Source organism: Euleptes europaea, chromosome 3, assembly GCF_029931775.1.
Source record: "Euleptes europaea isolate rEulEur1 chromosome 3, rEulEur1.hap1, whole genome shotgun sequence".
Classification (NCBI taxonomy): Eukaryota; Metazoa; Chordata; class Lepidosauria; order Squamata; family Sphaerodactylidae; genus Euleptes; species Euleptes europaea.
This window is the reverse complement of record NC_079314.1, coordinates 123,062,031-123,078,800: the sequence shown is the minus strand read 5'-3', so window position 1 is coordinate 123,078,800 and position 16,770 is coordinate 123,062,031. Positions and strand designations below refer to the sequence as shown.

The following is a 16,770-nucleotide window of genomic DNA, read 5'->3' as shown; positions in this document are numbered from 1 at the left end:
CCAACCAGGTGGTGCCTCTAAGAAGCCCACAAACAAGACGGCTGCAGCAGCACCATCCTGCCTGTGTTCCACAGCACCTGATATCACAGGCATGCTCCTCTGATCCTGGAGAGGACAGGTATGCATCATGACTAGTAGCCATTTTGACTAGTAGCCATGGGTAGATCTGTCCTCCATGAACATGTCCACTCCCCTCTTAAAGCCTTCCAAGTTGGCAGCCACCATCACATCCTGGGGCAGGGAGTTCCACAATTTAAGTTAAGAAAATACCTACGTCAAGTTCATGGGTTAACCAAGACTTGCAGGAGGTGGACAATTACTACATAGAATGCTTCCTAGTCTTTAGGTGGGGGGAAAAATGATGCGACAGCCGTCTCAGTCAGCAATCAGCCGCCTCCACCGTCCCCACCCCTGCTGCAGGGCCCCTCGTGCACCTCTGCAGGCCACTCCCCCCTCTCTCACCTGTCTTTGGTGCTGTTCCCCCTCCACGGGAGGAATGCCGGGTCTCATCTCCTTCACAGACGCCTGAACGCTGCCCTGCAGCTGGCCTTTTGCCTCCACCTCCCAGGCCGCCTTCTCCTCCCTGAGGACACACCCATAGAGAGAAAGAGAAGCCCGCATAAGAGGCACCCTGCTGAACCAGGCTGGACTGCTGTAACACAGCCTGGGGCTCCCCCTGGAGACTGGCCAGAAACTTCCATTTGGTGCAAAATGCAGCACCCAGATTACTCCCTTTGGGGAAAAAGAACTTCTTTTGCCTGTCTTAAAACAGCTGTGCTGCATTTTGTCTCTTGCACTTAAAAAGACCTTTAGTACTCAGTTTACATATATTTTGGATTTTTGTCTGCAGCCAAAATAAGAGCTAAGATTCTTTTTAAAAAATCTAAATTCTGGGCGAGACTAGTTTTGCTTATAACTAAAGTACAACAGCATTCTGCCAAGCCTATGGTTTCTGTAAAATGGACCTACTAAGCACATTTTGTACTCTATAACATTTAATTATACTTTTTGACAACTAAACAAAAAACTAAAATCTGACCTTGAAAAAATAAAACCTTTGGGTGTTACTCAAAAGGATCCCATAAACAATGTGGGACAAAGATATCTAAAGGACCCTCCCTTCCCACATGAGCTCACCGGGAAGTTTAGAGCACCGACAAGAGGGTCTGTCATGGGTACCCCCATCTTCTGTGGCAAGGCAGGTGTTGTGGCACCTCAATCGTGGAATGCCCCCCCCCCCACAATCAGCTCGACTGGCACCTCGCCTTCTGTACTTTTAGGCTGTTGTGAGGGCAACAAGACCACTCGCTTAAGGGCACCAACGTGCAAGGAGGGCTGTGCCTTAAGGAAACCACCAAAGACTTTGGCGGCTGAAGACAGCGGCTCCTACTCTCCAAGTGGGCGGAGAGAAGTGCCCCACAAGGGAAGTGAGGAGGGTCTGTGGATCAGTTGAGGTGCCTCTGCTTGGCATGCAGAAGGTCCCAAGTTCAATCCCCAGCATCTCCACTTAAAAAGAACCAGGCAGCAGGAGATGGGGAAGACCTTCATAGAATCATTGAGTTGGAAGGGACCACCAGGGTCATCTAGTCCAACCCCCTGCACAATGCAGGAGATTCCAAGCTACCTCCCCCACACACACACCCAGTGACACCCCCTACTCCATGCCCAGAAGATGGCCAAGATACCCTCCCTCTCATGACCTGCCATCTAGCCTCTTCTTAAAAACCTCCAGGGAAGGAGAGCTCACCACCTCCCGAGGAAGCCTGTTCCACTGAGGAACCGCTCTCACTGTTAGAAAGTTCTTCCTAATGCCTAGAAGTTCTCATTTGAGACCTTGGAGAGCTGCTGCTAGTCTGAGACCCTTGAAGGACCAAGGGGGTCTGATTCAGTCCAAGGCAGCTTCATGTGTGTCCATGTGTGTGTGTCCCCATTTCCACATTGCCTCATTGCTCCTCTGGAAGTGTCCCCCCCACACACACATCGTGAGGTATTTCCCAGAAGGGGCAGCAAACCAAACCCAGCCCGAGCTGGCGGGGTTCCCACCAAGGAGGGCGGCTCCTTCCTACCTGAGCTGCTGCACCTCCTGCCTCAGCTGCTCCTGGCGATGCTGCTGCCGCTCCGTCTCTTGCTTCTGCTCCTGCAGCTGGGCCTCCAGGCGCGCCTGCTCGGCAGCAGCCGCCCCTGACTGCTGCTGGAGGTTTTTCAGATCTGCCAACTTCGGACAAAGAGAAGGACCGGGTCATAATTAACACACCCCGGGGGGCCACATGAGGACCGGCGCATGGAGATGCTGGCTAGGGTCTCAGTCATAGAATCATAGAGTTTGAAGGGACCACCAGGGTCATCTAGTCCCACCCCCTGCACAATGCAGGAAATTCACAACTACCTCCCCACACACACACACACACACACACACACACACACACACACACACACAGACCCCTACTCCATGCCCAGGAGATGGCCAAGATGCCCTACCTCTCATGATCTGCCTAAGGTCATAGAATCAGCACTGCTGACAGATGGCCATCTAGCCTCTGCTTCAAAACCTCCAGGGAAGGAGAGCCCACCACCTCCTGAGGAAGCCTGTTCCACTGAGGAATTCTAACCTAATTGTTAGAAAATTCTTCCTAAAGTCTGGACGGAAACTCTTTTGATTTAATTTCAACCCGCTGGTTCTGGTCCTACCTTCTGGGGCAACAGAAAACAACTTGGCTCCCTCCTCTAGCAAAGAACTCAGAACCTGAAACCCTTTTGCAGCTAAAAGGGGGGGCAGGGAACCCATCAGAGGAGAACCGCAAGTTTTGGTCTCTCTCTCTCTGCTGGCCTTGTACCACAGTCTCTCCTCCTGAATCCATCGCAAATTCTCTTTTCTTGCCCTCTCCCACAGAGAAACAACGCACAAGATTCGAGCCCTTAGGGCTGCCACAGCAGACCCAAAAGCACCAGGCGCACCTTGGCAAAAACCATGAAGAGACCGAAGTGGTGGGGTCAATCCCCCAATGGGGGGATTCAGCCTGTGTGACTTATGTAAAGGACGCGGCTACATGTATATCTTTTTTAATTAGAATCCTAGAATTATAGAGTTGGAAGGGATCACCAGGGTCATCTAGTCCAACCCCCTGCACAATGCAGGGAATTCACAACTACCTCCCACCCCCCACACACACACCCAGTAACCCCTACTCCAAGCCCAGAAGATGCACCCCCCCTAAAAAAAAAAAAATCCCTGGCCAATCTGGCCTGGAGGAAAATTCCTTCCTGACCCCAAAGTGGTGATCAGCACTACCCTGGGCATGTAAGGAAGGGCCACGAGAGCCAAGCACCGACGCAACCCTTCCTGCCCTCCCTCCACGTGATCTGCTTAAGGTCAGAGAATCAGCACTGCTGACAGATGGCCATCTAGCCTCTTGTTCCTGATGTATATATTTCTCCTAAGTAACTGTTTTTCAAAACGCTCGCCTTTTCCCCCTTTGTGTGCTGGAATCCTGGCTGCATGGTGAAGTGGCCCCGCCCAGAGGTTGGGACCCAGGAATTCTTGCTCAACATGCAGTCTACGGCTCAGGCCGCAGCAAGATGTGCCGAGGGGCCTTCCCAAAAGGCAAAGGAAGCCGGACTGACAAGACTGAAGAAGAGTTGGTTTCTATACGCCGACTTTCTCTACCACTTAAGGCAGAATCAAACTGGCTTACAATCACCTTCCCTTCCCCTGCCCACAAAAGACACCCTGTGAGGTAGGTGGGGCTGAGAGAGTTTGGAGAGAACTGTGACTGGCCCAAGGTCACCCAGCTGGCTTCATGTGGAGGAGTGGGGAAACCAACCCGGTTCACCAAATTAGCCTCAGCTGCTCATGTGGAGGAGTGGGGAATCAAACCCAGTTCTCCAGATCAGAGTCCACCACTCCAAACCACCGCTCTTAACCACTACATCACACCGGCTCGCCCTGCTCACTCACCAGCCGCTCCCGGTCGTTCTGCAGTGAAGACAAGGCCCTCTTGAGGCTCTGCGCTTCTGCGGGGCTGGCGGAAGCGCCTGGGGCCGTCTGCAGCGGGGCTTCGTGCTCCCTGCGGCTCTTGCCCAGCTCACGCAGCAGGCGGTCTCGCTCGTCCTGCAGGCTGGCCATGGCCTTGGAGAAGGACTTCACCTGGCCGGAGGCCCCCTCGAGCTCCGAGGTCAGGCGGAGGAGCTCCGCGTCTCTGGCCTGGAGCTGCTTGTTGAGCTCGTCCAGCTGGGCCAGGAGACGCTTCTCCTCGACCGCGTCCCGGAGGGCTGCCAGCTCGGAGGCCAGCGTTGCCCGCTCCCCGGCAAGAGTCTCCTGCACCCCATGGAGCTCCGCCTTCTCCTCCTGGAGGCTCCGGACCAGCGACTGCTGCTCTTCCAAGTCGGCGGAGTACTTTGTCTCCATGGCGCGCAGCTCTTCATTGGACTGGTCCCAGCTGTCTTGGAGGGAGCTCATGGCCTTCCTGAAGGACTGGATCTGGGCCTTCAGGTCCTGGTTCTCCTCGGTGACAGCCAGCAGGCTCTGCTCCGTCTCCAGGAGGTCCTTGGCCAGCTCGGCCACCCGCTCCTCAGCCGTCTCGGTCTCGTTGCGCATCAGCCCGGCGTCGTGGTGCAGGCTCCTCAGCTCCTTCTTCATCTTGGCCTCCGCCTCTTGCAGCTGCTGGGCCGCGGTCTGGCAGGCGAGGGCCAGCTCCTCCTCCAGCTCGGCCACCCGCCGCCGGGCGAGGGAGAGCTGGCTGCTCAGCTCCTGCGCCTCGTCCGCCTTGGCCTGCAGCCGCGTCTGCAGCTCCAGCATGGGACCGCCCTCCTGCAGCGCCGCCACCTCCCCTTGCAGCTGGGAAAGAGAGGTCCGCAGGGCCTTCGCCTCCTGCTCCAGGCTGTGCTTGTCCCGAGACAGGGCCTCCACGAACCGCTCTGACTCCCTGAGCAGGCCCTCCGCTCCCGCCTTCTCCTTCTCCAGGGCCTGGATGCGCTCCAGCTGGGCCCGGGAGAGCTGCTTCTGCTGGCTGTCCTTGATGGAGATGAGCTGCTGGAGGTCCTCCCGGTACCGCACCAGCTCCGCATCCAGCTTGGCGTTCTCGGCGTGGAGGTCGTCCATCCTGCCGTGGAGGCCCCGGATCTCCTCCCTCAGCCTGTTGTTCTCGGCAGCCGCCTCCTGGATGAGCTGGTCTTTCTCCAGCATGCTGGACAGGTGGCGCTGCTCCAGCTGCTGATAGTCTCCTAGGACCCGGTCCCGGTCGTCCTGCAGAGAAGACATGGACTTGGTGAAGGAGTCCAGCTGGGCCTTGTGCTTCTTGCTCTCCTCCCGGGTGCTCTTCAGCTTCCCCAGGAGACTATCTGCCTTCTCCAGAGCTTTCCTCCTCTCCTCTTCCAAGGCCGCACACTCCTCTTCCCCCTTGGCAATCCTGTCCTCCATCTCTTTCAGCTCCTCCTCGTGCCGCTGCTGGGATTCTGAGACGGCTGCCGCCACGGCTTCCTCCCTAGCAGCCAGAAGGCTGACAATCCTCTGCTCCTTGCTGCTGATCTCCTCGTGGAGCTTGTCCGTCAGCTCCTTGGAGACGCGCAGGTCCGTCTCCAGCTGCTCCTGGCGGAACCTGCACTCCCGGAGGTCGGCCTCTTGCCGTTTCGCCGTGCTCTCCGTTTCTTCCTGCGCTTCCTTGCACTCTGTGAAGGAACCCTGCAGCTCAGCCAGCCGCTCTCTCAGGCCTCGGAGCTCCAACTCCTGCTTTTGGAGCTGGTTTTGGGAGTCACAGAACGACTGTCGTATCTCCCTGAGCTGGGATGTCAGGCTCTGGTTCTCCTTCTCGAGCAGCTCTGCCTCTTCCTGCAGTCGCCGAAGCTCCTTCTGGGAACTGGCCTCTGAGGCCAATTTGCTGTGTTCCAGGCTGCAAGCAAAGAAGGCAGAATTAGGCACAGCTCCCCATGGGCAAAAGCCATCACTCAAAAGAAGAGCCTTGCCAAGGCCTTCGTGAGAACACAAGAAGAGCCCTGCTGGATCAGACCAGTGAGGGAGGGTCCATCTAGCCCAGCATCCTGCCTCACACAGCGGCCAACCAGTTCCTCTGGAGGGCCAGCAACAGGGCGTAGAGATCGAGGCCTTCATGAGAACACAAGAAGAGCCTTGCTGGATCAGACTAATGGTCCATCTAGTCCAGCATCCTGTCTCACACAGTGGCCAACCAGTTCCTCTAGAGAGCCGAGGCCGAGGCCTTCGCGAGAACACAAGAAGAGCCCTGCTGGATCAGACCAGTGAGGGAGGGTCCATCTAGCCCAGCATCCCATCTCACACAGCGGCCAACCAGTTCCTCTGGAGGGCCAGCAACAGGGCATAGAAACTCCCATCAGGCTTTCTGCTGGGGGCTTCCAGTCAAAGGAGACCTGACATTGGGTAGGCATTACATTCCACCTAACAGCTTAAAACACATGCTTTAGAGACTTGTAATCATGATGTATTTAGTTTAACTTTAAGAAATGTCAGATCTGATTTCTAAGCATGCGGCTGGCTCCGAGCAATATGCTTTTAGCTTAAGCTAAGGAGATCGGGCAATGGCCAACCGCCTCAGAACGTCTCTTGCCTTGGAAACCTTACAGGGTCACCGTAAGTTAGCTGTGACTTGACAAGGGGGAAAGGGGTGGGGGAGATCTGACTTTTACTGCCTGCATTTCTTCTGGATTCATAGGATTGATCTACATCTGTATTTATTTGTTAAGTTCTTGTCTAATAAAAAAGTTATGCTTTCTTTTAAATAATATTAACTCAAAAGAGTTCTGTTTGTTCTGCTGGCAAGATGAGTCATCTAAATGACAATATTTCATTGTGCTGCAAGAGATAAACTTCCCTCAGAGAGTTTGTCTTAGAAGAGTTGGTTTTTATATACCGACTTTCTCTACCACTTAAGGGAGACTCAAACCAGCTCACAATCGCCTTCCCTTCCCCTCCCTAAAACAGACACTCTGTGAGGTAGGTGAGGTTGAGAGAGCTCTAAGAGAGCTGCGACTAGCCCAAGGTCACCCAGCTGGACTTGTGTGGAGTGGGGAAACAAATCTAGTTCACCAGATTAGCCTCCGCCGCTCAAATGAAGGAGTGGGGAATCAAAACCAGTTCTCCAGATCAGAGTCCACCACTCCAAACCACCACGTTCTCAACCACTACACCACGCTGGCTAATTGGAGTATATGGTGCTATATGCAACAGGTATAGGTGGCTATAAAAGGTGACTAGACAAATTCATGGAGGATGGGTCTATCAGAGGCTACTAGCCATGGTGACTAAAGGGAACCTCCACATTCAGAAGTAGTCAGCCTCTGAATCCCGGTGCCAGGACACAACATCAGCGGAAGGCCTCGGCCTCTGTGCCCTGTTGTTGGACCTCCAGAGGAACTGGTTGGCCACTGTGTGAGACGGGATGCTGGAAGAGAAGCTGGATGGACCCTCACGGGATGCTAGATGGACCCTCACTGGTCTGATCCAGCAGGGCTCTCCCTGATGTTCTTATTCAGCCGAATGAGGCTTCCACTCTCTGGGAGCTGAGTTCAGTGCAGACCTCAAGATTGGGTGCAAACAAAATATTCTCCTCCCAGGCAGGACCAGCCACCCACCTCCTTCCTCCCCGCCCCCAACCCCAACCCCCGCCTTTACCTGACAACCTGACTCTGCAGCGCCTCCACCCGGGCAGCTGCCTGCTTCATCTGGTCCTCCAAAATGACGCAGGCTCTCTCCCGGGTCCGCACCTCTTCCTCCTTCTTCTCGACGGCCTCGCTGAACTCCCTCTCCCACTGCCGGGACTTGTCGATGACCCGGTCCCGGTCGTCCTGCAGGGAGGACATGCTCCGAGTGAAGGCGGCCAGCTGGGCCAGGGCTTGGTTGAGCCTGCCTTGCAGCTGTTTGGCATCCTGGTCCTTCCGGGCCAGGGCCTCCTGCAGGCCGCGCATCACCCCCTCAGAGAGGGCCTGCTCTTGCCGCCGGGCCTCCAGCTTCTCTTCCATGTTCCGGACCTCCTTGGCGTGCTTGCCCTTCTCTTCCGCCAGCCGCCGCTCGAGCTCCTCCTCCTGGCGCCTCAGCTGCGCCCGAACCTGCTCCTTGCTGGCCTGAAGCTCCTCTTTGGCCTTCAGGCTCTCGGCCAAGATGCGGGCGGCCTCACTCTGGGTGTCATCCAACAGGATCCGGCAGGAGCTCAGCTCAGCCTGGACCTTCTTGGTGTCGTCCCTCGCCTTGGCCAGGCTCCTCTTGGTGGCCTCCAGCTCCTTCTGAGACTCGCTCTGGACAAACTCCAGGGCCTTGATGGTTCTCTCTAAGCTGCTGATCTTCTCCTGGCTCTTAATGCAGTCCTTCTGCAGCTGCCGCACCTCCTGCTGCTTCTCCTTCAGCAGCTCTTGCAGCTCTTTCACCTGCATCCTGCCACCGCTGTCTCCCTTCCGGGCGCTCTTCAGCTTCTCCACATGCTCCTTCTTCTCTGCCTCCGCATCAGCCTTCTCCCTCACTAGGCGTCTCTTCTCATCCTCCAGCCGGCTCAGTGCTCCTCGAAGAGCCTCCACCTCGTCCAGGAGCTGCCGGTTCTCGCCACGCAGATCCGCTGCGTCTTGCTGGTAGTTGCCAATGCTCCCGTTCAGCTCTGCCAGCTGGTTCATCAGCCGCTCCTCCAGGTCGTCTTTCTCAGCCTCAAGAGCTTCTTTCAGCCCCGCCGTTCCAGCGAGCTGCTCTTCCGCCTGCTGGTGGGCACGCTCCAGCCCCAGGGCCCTTTCCTGCAGCGCGGCCAGTTCATGGGCTTTTGCTGCCAGCTGCTCCTCCAAGCCTCTCTTCTCCTCTGCCAGGGCACCCACATCCGCCAGGGCCCTGCCCAGCTTCTCCGCTTCCCCCCTCCTCATCTCCTCCAGCTGCGCGACCCGATCCGTGAGCTGTGCCACTTGTCGGATGTACCCGTTTATTTCATCGCGCGAAGGGCCGACCTTGCCCTCCTCTTCCTCCTCGGTATTAAGGCTCACGGCAGCCAGCTCTGGAGCTTCAGAGGCTGTGCCTTCGGCTGCCTCTACAGCTGCCACCAGTGGGGAAGTGGCTGCCACCAGGAGCGAAGTGGCTGCCTCTTCCTGTGCCACAGCCTCCCCTTGCGCATCACTTCTTCCTGCCTCCTCCGCCTGGCCCCGCAGCTGCTGCTGCTTCAAGCCCTGGATCTCCTGGCTCAGAGAGTCCTTCTCGGCCTCCAGGGCTTCCAGTTGCCTGGAAAGGGTCTGGCAGTTCTCCTTGGTGCTTTCCAGCTCTTCCCTGAGACGGGAACTTGCCTCTTCCTCCCGTCCTGGGTCGCCTTCCACGGGAGGAGCCTCTGCCCTCAGCCGCTCGTTCTCCTCCTCCAGCTCCAGGATCTTCTGCTGCTTGGACTTGGCAAACTTCCGCATCTTCTCCCTCATCCCCTCCATCTCGCGCTCGGCCCCCTGCAGCTGAGCCTCCGCCTCCCTCTTCTCCGCCTCCACGCCTTTCAGCTTCAGGAAGAGCTCCTGCTTCTCCTGCCGGACGCCTTCCACCACCCGTTGGATCCTCTCCGCCTCGTTGCTGACATTCTCGTACGACTGCAGGAGGGTCTCGTACTCCCTCTGCAGCTCCTGGTGCCTCCCTTGCCAGTTGGAGAGCTCCTCGGCCTGGGCGCTCCGCAGAGCGTCCAGGTCCTGCTCCAGCCGGGCTTTCTCCTGAGTCACCCCCTCGAGGGCCAGCTTCAGGCTCTCGCAGGAGCCGGACAGGTTCTGGTTTTCCACCAGGGCTTTGTCCACCTCGGCAATCAGCTTCCCCCGTTCCTCGGTGATGGCCTCCAGCTTCCCCAAAAGGGCCCCCTTCTCCTCCTCCAGCTCATGGGCCTGACTCTCTGCCTCCGCCAGGCGATGGGATGCACCTTCCAGGGCGCTTCTGGTGCCCGCCAGCTCCTCCTGCAGCAGTCTGCTCTCTCTCAGCACTTCCTTCCTGGAGATGAGCGCAGCCTGCAGTTTTCTCTGCAGCTGGGCCCTCGATTGCTCCTCCGCAGCCAACCTCTGCGTTTCAGCCAGCTCGGCTTGTGGTCGCTGGGTTTGCTCCTTGGCCTGGAGCTCCAGCTGGCCTCGGAGGGCTTTGATGGCATCCTCTCTTTCCTGCAGCTGCACCTGGAGGCTCTGCAGAGACTCCATTTTCTCCAAGAGCTGGAGGCGAAGAGCTTCGGTTTCTTCTTTCCTTTCGAGTTCCTTCTGCTCTTCTAGACTCACCTGATGGAGCCTCAGGCTTTCCAGCCTGGCGAGCTCAGCTTGGCTCTCCTTCAGCTCCACCCGAAGGCTTGTGACGCTGGCTTCAGCCTGGCGGGAAGCCTCTTTGGCGGCCTCCACCTCGGCCAGCAGCCACCCCACCTGCTCCTGGAGCTGCAGGGCCGCCTCCGACTCGCTTCGGAGCTCTCCTTCCAGGCGGTGGAGCTGGGCTTCAAGCTCTCCTTTCTTGGCTTGGAGTTTCTCTAGATCGGCCTCGATCTGTCCGACAGCGACGTCTTCCGCTGCCGGGCCACTTCCGCCGGCCGCAAACCTTCCCGTTTCGGAGCCTGCGGGGGGCACCTCTGGGGCAGGTTCCTGTGCTGGCGGAGCTCCTTCCGCAAGAGCTTCTGGGTCAGGCCCGGGGAAAGAGGAGTTCTCCGGTGCCTCCATCCGGGCCTGCAGCAGCCGGAGCTGATCACGGATGCGCTCCTTCTCCCTGCCCTGCTCCTCAAACTGCCCCTGGAGGAGGCTGTAGTCGTCCTTCTGCTGCTTCAGCTGCTCCCGGTGGTGGCGGTCCTTCTCCTGGGCCTTTTTTACGGTGTCCTTGCGGGAGGCCAGGGTCTCCTGGAGCTTCTTCTGGAGCTGCTCCTTCTCCTGCTCCAGAGCGCAGACCTTCTCTTCCAGGGCGGTCCTCCACTGCTCCTCCAGGTCCGACTCAGCGGAGCCACCCTCCGGGGCCTGCTGCTCCTTGCAGTCCTTGGCTTCCAGGGCCCCGATGAGGGTGTCCTTCTCCTGCAACCTTTGCCACAGGTCCGCGATCACCGCTTGCAACTCAGCCACTGCAGATTCCTTTTCTCGGAACGTGATTTGCAGTTCAGCCTCCTTGGCAGAAGGCGGCTGACTGAGAGAGGCAACCTGGCCTCGGCTTTCGGGATCGGCCTCCACGTCTGCGTCGGCACTGATCTCGGAGGGTTCACTGTCCTTCGTCTCCAGGGCTTTGGGCTCCCCCGGCTGCCCTTCCCTGCTCTCCGGCAGCTTCTCCATCTTGCGGATCTTGCTTAGGAGATCCTTCCTGCTGACAAGGGCGGCCTGCAGCTTTTTCCTCACTTGCTCGTTTTCCTTCCTCAGGGCCTCCAGCTCCTTGCCGGCGGAGGACACCCCTTCGGCCTGCTGCCCGGGTTCCTCGCTAGTGCCCACGCCCTGCTCTCTCGTCTCCTTTCCTCGCAGAAACCGACTCAGCTGCTCGTTTTCCTTCCTCAGGGCCTCCAACTCTTCGCCGGCCGAGCACACCCCTTCGGCCCACTGCCCAGATTCCTCGCTGGTGCCCACACCCAGCTCCTTTGTCTCCTTTTTTCGCAGAAACTGACTCAGCTGCTCCTGAAGGCCCTTCAGCTCCTTCCCCAACGCAAACTTCTCCTCGTTCAACTGAACCATCCGGTCGGCCATGCTGGTGCCGATTTCTGCCAGCTGCTCCTGCCGCTCCGCCACCACTCGCTGCAGCTGCTCCACCATGGCGGACCTCTCTGAGAGGAGCTCCTGAAGCCTGCCGGCCTCCGCGTCCTTCGAGACGACGCTTCGAGAGAGTTCCTCCACCTCTGTGGAGGCCTCCCGCAGGCGCCCCACCAACGCACGGCCTTCCTGCTCCTCCTCCTGGAGCTGGCTTCTCAGGCTGCGCGCCAGCAGGTCCTGCTCCGCAACGCAGTGCTGAGCTTCATCCAAGTCCCTCTGCAAGGCCTCTATCTTCACCTCCTTGGACCCAGCCTCATTCTTCAGGCTCTGGATCTGCTCCTTCAGCAGGCTGAGCTGGGAGATCCCGCTCTCGTAGTCAGAGAGGCGCTGCTTCTCCGAGTCAGCCAGGTCGCCCTCCAGCTGCCTCACCTGCTCCTTCAGTTCTGCCAGGGAGCAGAGCTCCTTCAGCCGGGAAAGCAGTTGGTCTCTTTCGGCAGTCAGGGTGCGCACGGCGGCCCCAGACTCTGCCAACAGCCGCTGCAGCTTCTCGATTTCAGCCTCCTTGTGGCATTCCTCTGCTTCCTGCCAGCTGCTGAGGAGTCCTGTGGTGCCAACTGGGGCCTTTCCCTGTTCTGGTGGCGGTGGCTCCGAGGCCAAGGAAGGCTCTGGAAGGGCCTGGCTGCCCTGTGCCAGGAGGCTGCCTTGCTCCGAGGATATCCCCAGCAGGGCAGGCGCCCCCTCCGGAATTTCCACGGCCATTAACGAACTGCCATTTGAATCGCTCTGGACAAGCCCCGCCTCTTCTCCTCTTCCCCCTTCCAGGACGCTGCTGGCCTGCTGTCTCCCTCCCAGCTGAGCGTCTACTTTGGGGGCCGGACTGCCGGAGTCATGAAGCTGCCCTTTAAGTAAGGCAATTTCTTCCTGTGCCTCCTGCATCTCCAGAAGCAAGACAGAGAGATCTTTGCGCTTCTTCGTGGAGAGGTACTGCAAAATGTCAGGGTGGCCGTTGTCCCCAGTAGGCGGCTCATCAATGCTTTCTCCTGGGTTGGCCTGGAGTGAGGGAAGGAAAGAGTTACCCTCCCAGCATGGAGACACCTCACTACAGATGCTCATTTTCTGCATGTGTATAAAGCGCCAAGGTCACAGCTGACTTATGGTAACCCAGTAGGGGTTTCTAGGCAAGAGACGAACAGAGGTGGTTTGCCATTTGCTTGCCTCTGCGTAGCAACCCTGGACTTCCTTGGTGGTCTCCCATCCAAATACTAACCAGGGCTGACCCTGCTTAGCTTCTGAGATCTGACGAGATCAGGCCAGCCTGGGCCATCCAGGTCAAGGCATTTTCTGCCCCTAAGCATTTCTTCCCTGCTCTAACCAAGCTGATTACATTTTGCGTTGAACTTTTGCATCCTGAGTCTCTTCTCTGCCAACGCCTCTCCCACCTTCTGACTGGGGCAGAATGACTCAGGGTTCTCCATTCTGACTTGTATCTGACGAAGTGAACTTTGACCCTCGAAAGCTTATATCCTAGAAATCTTGTTGGTCTTTAAGGTGCTACTGGACTCAAACCTTACCCTCCCGGCAAGGCACTGTGGGACGAACTGGTATGATGCAGTGCTGGAAGTGTCGTCTCGGAATCCCAAAACACTTCTGCCTCTTGCCTCCCCCACTTCCCCATTCTGGGGAATGCAATGGACTACTTACTCTACAGGGCAGCTGCAAAGCCTAGAGAGATAATCTATGAACACACTTGAAACATGCAGGGAAGAAAAGAGTCGTGGGGAGAGAGAAGCTCACCTGGGTCAGGATGGCTGGCACGGCGGGTGGATCCAGGCTCTCTCTTGTGACGCTTTTAATCCCATCCAGCGAATCTAGCCAAAAAACACAGGAGAGTGAAAACTTCAGGTAAGGGCTGAGGGCAGATCACTTGCCCACCCTGCTCCTGGATGAATGCTCCTTCATAAGAAAGGCCATGCTGGATCAGACCCAGGCCCATCAAGACCAGCAGTCTGTTCACACAGCGGCCACCAGGTGCCTCTAGGAAGCCCACAAGCAAGATGACTGCAGTAGCATTGTCCTGCCTGTGTTCCACAGCACCCAATAGAATAGGCATGCTCCTCTGATCCTGGATTCAGGTATCTGAAGAAGTGAGCTGTGACTCACGAAAGCTCATACCCTGCCAGAAACTGCAAAGTGTGTCTTACCCCCTGGCCCCAAACAGCCATCTCCAAAGCTCGACAAGACCCCCGAAACCAGCAGAGGGGAGAAGTCAGTGCCTGGATCAGCACAGCTGACCTTTGAGAAAAGGGAAGAAGGACTTGAACAACACAACAGGCAAGACTGTTTACTTGATAGCAAACAATATGCATGTGGAGAATGCCTCGTCTCAGATTGTTTTTGGTCTTTTCATAGCAAGTTTCTAGCCCTTGCAATACTGGAGATGATACACACAATCACAGTGCAGCATCCTTAGTGGGCAGTTCCCTCCCGTTCACAAACACCACCCTCAATTCACTCGCAGAAGCTTCCGGTCTTTGCCGCTCACAAACACTTTTCTGGCTGCCGCAACTCTCCAATAGCCACAAAGGGTCACCAGTCCCCAGCTATGTAGAGAGATGTAGGGAAAGCTCTACCAACCACAGTTCCACAGGAAAGGGGCCATTGCTTCTCCCTGCAGGTCTGGGAAGAGCAGCTGTGAGAAAACCCTTCCTGCTCCACGAGCCGCTTAACATTCAGGAGCTGGGTTTTCCTCTGGCAGCAGCGAAGCCGCCCTGTCGCCAGAATTGGTACAGGAACAGGCAACTGCCTATAAGCAGCCAGCCAGCTTGACACAATTCCCAGAAGCCTTTGGTGCTATCTCTCATGCCATTTATGCATGGGAGGTTTTGCCTTGGATTTACAGCTCTCTAAATGCACATTATTTATTTATTCCACTTATTATCCTGCTCTCCAAAACCAGGCTCAGAGCAGCTTACAAAAATAAATATCCCATTAGATCGGTAAAAACTTTAAAACAGCCCTATAAAATCACATAAATATCACCCTAATTTACCTAAGGAGCCTCTAAAGTGTAGCACAAAACCCAAACTTCAGTAAGGCGAGTAGATGGAATAAATACAGACTGAATAAAAAGATAAAAAGTTATGACCACAGCAGGGAGGTTAGGGAGGCGGCCTTAATATATAGGGAACCGTAGCTGGCCATCTGAGTTTTTCCCCATCTGAATTTTCAAAACTCTGCTTGCGGGCTTATTTTTCAGTTCTGAGACTTCAGATGAGGGAAATGTTCATTTAGAGAACGGCAAGTCCAAGGCAAAACCTCCCCTGCATAAATGGCCTGTCATGATTTCATTCACAAACTTAAGGTTACTAGGACAGATCTGTTTGACTTCAACTTTTAGGACTGAGTCTCAGACAAGAAGATTAATATGTAGCCTGAAGTGGCAAAGAAGCGTAGCGCCACAGGAACTGTCTGATGAACAATGCCAAGCTGCCTTATTCAGATCATTAATCTCTCAAGGTCAGCAGGCAGCAGCTCTCCAGGATCTCAAGGTAGAGGTCTTTCACATCACCTATTGCTGTTGAAATGGAGATGCCGGAGACTGAACCTGAGACCTTCTGCATGCAATGCAAATGCTCTGCCACAGAGTCACAGTCCCACTGAAGAGTCATCAGGCTGTCTATGGAAACTGGACAAAGTTCTGCATTTTTGCTACCCCGGAAGGGATTCAAGCCCTGGTTCTGGGAAGCGTGGCCCCAAGCATGCCCAACTGCAGTCAACCCTTCTCCCCCAGAGTACATCACCCCAGAGGAGGTGAGGGAAGAGTTCCACAAACCCACAAAGCCTCATAGGTGCATTCAGAGGCATTTCTCTCTCCCCCCCCCCCCCCCCCCGCACACACACATTAAGCTTCCTAATAATAGAACGGCAAAGAGGATTTCTGGACATGGCCAAGAGAGCAGCTTAGGAGAAGCCATTTTGAGGCTAAGCTTGTTTCTCTGGCAGGCTTCAGTCCTTCTCATTCCTTGAAGGTTACCTGGCTTGACTCCGCTGCGCTGGCTGCTAATTCCAGCCGCTTTTCCAACAGGGCAACTTTAGCATGGAGGGACTCTGAAAAGACAGGAGAAAACCCAGGTGAGGGAGCCCCATTGCTCAAAATGCAAAGGAAGCCCTGATCAGGTGTGGTCAGGACAGGCCACTGACTCCAACCAGGAAAGCTGAGACACCAGGACACCATCCTAGAATCACAGAGTTGGAAGGGACCACCAGGGCCATCTAGTCCAACCCCCTGCACCATGCAGGAAATTCACAACTACTTTCCCCTGCACCCCCAGTGATCCCTACTCCATGACCAGAAGATGGCAAAAAAAAAAAAAAGGAAAAAAGGAAAAACCCTCCCTACGTTCTTTGGAGCAGTGGTTCCCAACCTTTTTGGTCTAGTGGCCCACCAAGCCCACATTTACTTGATCTAGTGACTCAGTTAAAACACAAAGAATGCAGAATTCAGCAAAACTGTAAAAGCCTGGGAGCCACTTGGGGGTCGGGACCCACATGCTGAGCCATGCTGCTTTAGAGTCGGGGGGAGGGGGGGAATTATGGCCCAGGGGCCACATCTGGTCCACGGCAACTTTTCAGCCAGCCTTCAAACTGTGGAAGCATTCAGCAGGAGCCTCAGCTCTCTAAAATGCAACACCAGTCTAAAAGCCAACCCTCTCCCCAAGTTGTTAAGCAACTTGGAAGCCAAGTGCCATTAAAAAACAGCAGAGGGGCAGAGAGGGACTCAGATGGGTCTCCGCTCACAGCTGGTAACAGCCTCCAGGTTGGTTCCCCCACTCCTCCACACGAATCCAGCTGGGTGACCTTGGGCTAGTCACAGCTCTCTTAGAGCTCTCTCAGCCCCGACTACCTCACAGGGTGTCCGTTGTGGGGAGGGGAAGGTGAGGGGAAGGGAAGGTGGGGAACGGAAGGGAGCCAGCGTGATGTAGTGGTTAAGAGTGGTGGAGTCTGATCTGGAGAACCGGGTTTGATTCCCCACTCCTCCACATGAGCGGCGGAGGCTAATCTGGTGAACCAGGTTGGTTTCCCCACTCCTACACACAAAGCCAGCTGGGTGACCTTGGGCTAGTC

General features: G+C 56.2%; 1 protein-coding gene across 1 annotated transcript in view; it reads right to left on the bottom strand.

Annotated features, from left to right (window-relative positions):
- The window catches only part of GOLGB1 (golgin B1), a 37,471-nt gene that overhangs the window by 7,363 nt on the left and 13,338 nt on the right, over positions 1-16,770 (bottom strand). Inside the window, exons 10-17 of the mRNA XM_056846651.1 lie at positions 15,680-15,753; positions 13,848-13,938; positions 13,441-13,514; positions 11,501-12,696; positions 7,640-11,404; positions 3,956-5,885; positions 2,067-2,215; positions 463-583 (exon numbers count right to left, since the gene is read on the bottom strand). Coding sequence (XP_056702629.1) covers positions 463-583; positions 2,067-2,215; positions 3,956-5,885; positions 7,640-11,404; positions 11,501-12,696; positions 13,441-13,514; positions 13,848-13,938; positions 15,680-15,753 — 7,400 coding nt within the window. The remainder of the gene's footprint in view (positions 1-462; positions 584-2,066; positions 2,216-3,955; positions 5,886-7,639; positions 11,405-11,500; positions 12,697-13,440; positions 13,515-13,847; positions 13,939-15,679; positions 15,754-16,770) is intronic.